At 48.9% G+C, this 5,546-nt stretch overlaps 2 protein-coding genes across 2 annotated transcripts; both read right to left on the reverse strand.

Annotated features, from left to right (window-relative positions):
* Positions 1-2,209: 2,209 nt before the first annotated feature.
* On the reverse strand, positions 2,210-3,334 carry LOC101874330 (actin-85C). Its single transcript, XM_005143255.2, has one exon. It carries the CDS (start codon positions 3,326-3,328, stop codon positions 2,210-2,212), a length of 1,119 nt encoding a protein of 372 aa, XP_005143312.1. The 5' UTR covers positions 3,329-3,334.
* A 692-nt stretch (positions 3,335-4,026) lies between these two features.
* LOC101877878 (actin-85C) lies at positions 4,027-5,160 on the reverse strand. The gene has a single exon (XM_005143277.2). The coding sequence runs from the start codon at positions 5,158-5,160 to the stop codon at positions 4,027-4,029; it is 1,134 nt and encodes a 377-aa protein (XP_005143334.1).
* Between the last annotated feature and the right edge of the window lie 386 nt (positions 5,161-5,546).

Here is a 5,546-nt window from a genome sequence, read left to right on the forward strand (position 1 = left end):
AGCTGAACCAGGTCCCGTGATGTAAAACAAGTTTGGTATCACTGAACCCATCCTGGAGTACATCAGGCAATATCTTGTTCTGCAAGGGTGAGATCTCATTAAAGCACACAGAGAGCTCTGCTAGGTGTCACTCTCCCAACACGTTTTGTCTCTGCATCTGGGTCTGCAGTTATCCTGCCCTTTGCTTCTCTTTCCTCCTCCCTGACACCACCCCCAAGCTGCAGTGTTCACTCAGGTCCCCTCTGCTTTCCAGCACTCTGGCTTTTGCATTGTTATTTGCATTAGATTATTGGAGCAGGAGTCTAAACACTGAAGTTACTGCAGATCCCTCCTCATATGGAAGTCAGTGAGCTGTGAAATATTTAAACTGTCTACAGTTGTACCTCGTTTGTTTACACATTTCCAGCAGGCTGCTAAAAGGTAACACACTGTAATGGAGGCAAGATCCAACACTGCTGATTCTGATTTCGTAACAGCTCAAAAAGTGCTCCGAACACTTGCATTAACTCCATGGGGTAATGCAGATCTCAACTTGCTGAAGCCTTAGGGCCCAAGTGGAGCAGGAAAGCTGTGTGCTTTTCTCCAGGCTCCTTCCTTTATGCTTTCACTCTGGCCACAGGAAAAGGAGGGCAGGTGGGTCTCAGTGTGGTCACCCACAAACCATCCCCTGCTCCCCATGGTCTCTGTATCCAGGTCTTTCAGCCCATTTTACTTTCCCACTTGCCCTGCTGAGGAAGTGCTCCAGGGCTTGGTGGACAACTGACCAGGGAGGCAGATGTGGCTCCCTTGTAAAGGTCATGTAGAGAAGGAAGAGTGTGTTGTGATTCCTCAAAGGACAGCGAGAGGAGGTGACAGAGGACTGATCAGTCCCAAGGCAGCAGAGGGCATCAATGAGTTTGAAGATTCATCTCCGGAGCTGAATGAAAAGAGCCAGACACTGTACTGAATTAACAAGAGAGACTGCAGCTCTTTCCCTGTTTTCATGTTAGTCTTGGACAAATCCAACAATACATAATGATATTCAACAATGTATCAATCACAGTGCTAATCAGTTTCACAAATGATGAGGTTTCCACCCCCTGCTTGGATGCAGTGCAGGTATTTGCAGGTGTGGATAAAGATGATCTCTGTAAATGCATCATTTTCAAGTAGTTTGAGTGCAAATTTCGGTGCTGAAAATTCACACCTCTGTTATGAATTCCACGGGTCCCTTGGAAACCCAATCCCTCAGCCATGATATTTATGACAGTTAAGCTTATTTGGTGTAGTTATTTATAAAAACTAAGCCCATCAATGCAGATTTGCTTAGTAATTCAAGCAAACACTTGCAGGACTGTCACTCTCCCTGCTCTCAGTGGTGGGGTAGAGGAATAACTCTTTCTCTTACGATACCAGCTTTTCCCAAAGAGAACCAGTGTCAGGCAGGGACCAATGCCTCCACCTTCTCTTAGATGTCTGACATCAAAATGTTCATTCAGAAGTCCCCTATAAATAAACTTAAACACAAACCTGTTACCTTGGGCTCTCTGATTAACTTCCTAATTTTAATTAACACTCTACTAAGTTATGTAAATGTAGTCTCACATAGTTCTTATGCTAGAATACCAGGGAAACCTCACAGATGGACAATGTTACATGTGACGTGACACAGCAAATCACATGGCCAGTAACAGTACAGAGCTTCTAGGTCCAAGAGCTCTGCTTTAACAGCCAGATCCACTTAGAGATCATAGAACTTATCTTCACTTCATGAGCAAACCCAAACAGAAGTTGAGGCCCCTCTGCTCCTCCAGGGCTGCTACAGGAGATCTCCAGCGCGATGGTGAAGGGTCAGTAATACCCCTGAGCCCTCTAGTTCTCCATCAGAGGTCTCTTTGCACTCCCTGGATGTTTATGGTGCATGGCAAGGAGCCAGCCCCAGGGGCAGGGGATGGAGGTGCCTTGTTCTCAAGTGTTTGGAAGTCTGACAAACTGTTTGCAGCTCTAGCAGGGATCAACACGTTCCTGGAATTAAAACCCACCATTTTTGGATAGCAAAACCGCTCTGAACAAGGGCTCTCTTTCCCACCCAATGCACAAGAGACCCCTCTTTAGTAAGCTATAAAATCACTTACTATAAATCAATTGTTTTTGTACTGATTTATTAACTGCTCTGCAGCAGTTCAGACGGGCACTCAAAAACAAACCCTGATGGATGCTCCTTGAACATTCAGAAGCATTTTCTCTGGAGTACCGTGGGTCCAACCTCATAATAGTCTTCCTTGGTAACGCACATGCTCCTAAATGTTCTTAAGCTGGCAAGGATGGAAGCACCAATCCACACAGAATACATCCGATCTCGGGGTGAAATGATCTTGACACGAGGTGTGCTGGGAGCCCCTGCCTGGAGCTCCTTCCAGAGCCTCTCCTTGAAGCCTCGGAAGAGAGTCGATCCACCCGACAGCAGCACGTTCCTCTGGATGCTGGGCTGGATGTCGCTGTGGCACCTGGAGAAGCTCTGGAGGACCATCACCCCAACCCCTGGCCCTGTGATCTCTGCCTCTGCAGGCACAAAAAGCACTTCGGGAGCTCGGAACAGTTGGTCTCCTGCCTCGACAGCCCTTCCGTCAGGGAGAATGTACCTGCGCAGGAGTTCTGCAGGCTCCGCATGCATCTTCTGGCTGGGATCTAACGCAACGTAACACAGCTTCTCCTTAATATCCCTGACAATCTCTCTCTCTGCTGTGCTTACAAAGGAGTTCCCAGTCTCCAAGAGGAGCCTTGTGAGGTATTTGGTTATACCTCTGCCTGCAAAATCCAGCCTGATGGTGCTGTGGAGCAGGTAACGGCCTTCATAGACAGGGACAGTGACGGTGACGCCATCACCACTGTCCAGCACCAGTCCCGTGGTGCGGGCAGAGGCGTACAGGGCCATCAGTGCTGTCAGGGTGACGAACAGGGCAGGCACCTGGAGGCTCTCGAACATCATCTCAGCCATTTTCTCTCGATGGGACAAAGGGTTGAGAGGGGCCTCGGTCAGCAGCACAGGCATCTCGCTCGGTTTCAGTTTGAGCTCTTGTTCGTACAGGTACCTCCAAATCTTCTCCATGTCTTCCCAAGACGTAATCAACCCATTTTCCATTGGGTAAGAAAAAGACAAAATGCCCCTTTTGAACTGGGCTTCCTCCCCAATATAGTAGTCCTTATGACTCGCCCCAAACATGACAGGTTTGAATCTGGGGTACCCCACAACAGTGGAAATAACTGAGCGGGGAACCTGTTCCCCTGAGAGACCAGCCTTGCACTGCCCAGACCCTATGTCAAAAATCACCACACGGCTCCCTGCCATCACAGAGTCAAGTGTCCTGTGCAGGATAGGTGCTGTCCTGGGCAGAGAACATTCTAGATCCCCCAGCCTAGAGATACCACCCCACTGAGCTCACAATCACTGTAGCTGCACCAGCAACACCACTGCCTCCGGGGAGCACTTTGATTCAGGGCTAGTACTCAGCATGGAACTGGGTGTTCCTGCTTCCCAGACAAATTACAGCAGAGAATCAATGGACTTTTTCAGACCCCCAGGCACAGAGGAGGGCCGGTTACAGTAATTGCATTTGCATTGATTTATATTTGGGTTCTGTTTGGGGTTTTGCTGGGTTTCCAAAGGAAACGTTTTCAATGAGGTAAGAAATAACATGAGAGCCAGTTGTAGAACAGAAACCCCAGGTACCTCAAAGACCTCAGAGGGAAGATCTCCCAGCAGAGGAGGTATGCTACTCCCCACATGACTGCAAGGCAGGCTGTGAGTCCATTAGGGAGTAACTGCATCCCTGTGACATGTGTGCACCTGTAATACCCCTGCCCAGGGGAAGTGGGATGACAAACACTAAGATACTTACTACTTGAGCTTTTAATGTTTAATTTTCACACATGGTGTGTCAGCCACTCAACACACAAATGGCTGTAAGCATCTTTCAGGTCAGTCAGTTCTCAGCAGGGCTCTCTGCTCATGTGTTGCTGTAGCAAGCCCTTCACTTGATGGTCTCCTTAAAAGCCCTTGCGGTGAATGACAGCAGCCCCAAAATCCCTGTAATCATTCACGGTGACCCACATTTGTCGGAACGATGTCAGGCAGGTGAGGATGGAGGCCCCAATCCACACGCAGTATTTCCTCTCGGGGGGTGCGACGATCCTCACAAACATGCCAGAAGGCACCTGCAGCTTCATCTCCTTCAGGATCCGCTCCTCCAGGCCAGGGAAGAGCGTGGACCCACCTGAGAGGAGGATATTGCCATAAAGACTCCTGCGCACGTCGATGTCGCACGTCATGATGCTGTTGAAGATCATTTTGTGCACGCCGGGAGCTTCCACTCCAATGTTTGCAGGCATGAAAAGGGTCTCTGGTGCACGGAAGAGCTGGTTGCCTATCTGGATGATATTGTTGTCAGGCAGTTTGTACTCCTTCATGAGCTCTTCTGGCTTCGCTTTCATCTCTTGGACAGGGTCTAAAGCTATGTAGCACAACTTCTCCTTGATATCTCTGACAATTTCCCTTTCAGCTGTGCTAACAAAAGTGTGTCCACTCTCCAAAAGCAGCTTCATAAAGTATTCGGTGATATCCCGGCCAGCAAGATCCAGCCTGGAGACAGCATGGGGTAAACAGTATCCTTCATATATGGGGACAGTGTGGGTGACACCATCCCCGCTGTCCATGACCAGCCCAGTGATACGAGCCGATGCATAGAGTGCCAGGGTGGCCTGGACTGCAATGTACATGGCTGGTACCATGAAGCTTTCAAACATGATCTCGGTCATTTTTTCCCTGTTCTGCAGAGGATTGAGGGGGGCTTCAGTCAGCAGCACTGGCCTTTCATAGGGCTTGATTCTCAGCTCGTACTCATACACGTGTCTCCAGATCCTTTCCATATCATCCCAGGACGTAACTATGCCATGGTCAATCGGGTAATTCAAAGACAGGACTCCCCGTTTGGACTGAGCTTCTTCTCCAATGTAATATTCTTTCTGCCCAGCTCCCAGCATTGTAGCTTTCACTTTAGAGCGCCCAACAATTGCTGTAAAAACAGACCTTGGGCCACTGTCCCCTGCGATACCTGCTTTGAACAGCCCAGACCCATTGTCAAAGATTACAGCCGGAACATCCAAAACGCTGGGGTCAAACATTCTTCACAGAGCTCCCTTTGTCCATGCCCTTTTTCCAGGCTGGTGTGCCTGGAAGCCTTAGAGAAGCCTTCTCAGGGCTGCACAACGTGCTGCTTCCAACACCCCATCACCTCACAGTGCCTGGTGATGCAATAATAAATTTCCCCTGACACTGCCTATGGCCAGAGCAGCTTTACCACTATTCCAGCCACGACCACCAATTCACTGACTCTCATCCATGTCCTGCCCCATGAATGTATCCCTGCCATGAGCCTGAGAGTGTTTCTTTTCCTTGGAATAGAAGAACATGTATTGCAATACATGCATTACAATAATTAAACCTTTCATATGTGCCCTGGCTTAGCTAAGACTCTACAAACATTTCCGAGGGTTGCTGAAGGTGAGGA

The sequence above is a fragment of the Melopsittacus undulatus genome, chromosome 12 (genome assembly GCF_012275295.1).
Source record: "Melopsittacus undulatus isolate bMelUnd1 chromosome 12, bMelUnd1.mat.Z, whole genome shotgun sequence".
Lineage (NCBI taxonomy): Eukaryota > Metazoa > Chordata > Aves > Psittaciformes > Psittaculidae > Melopsittacus > Melopsittacus undulatus.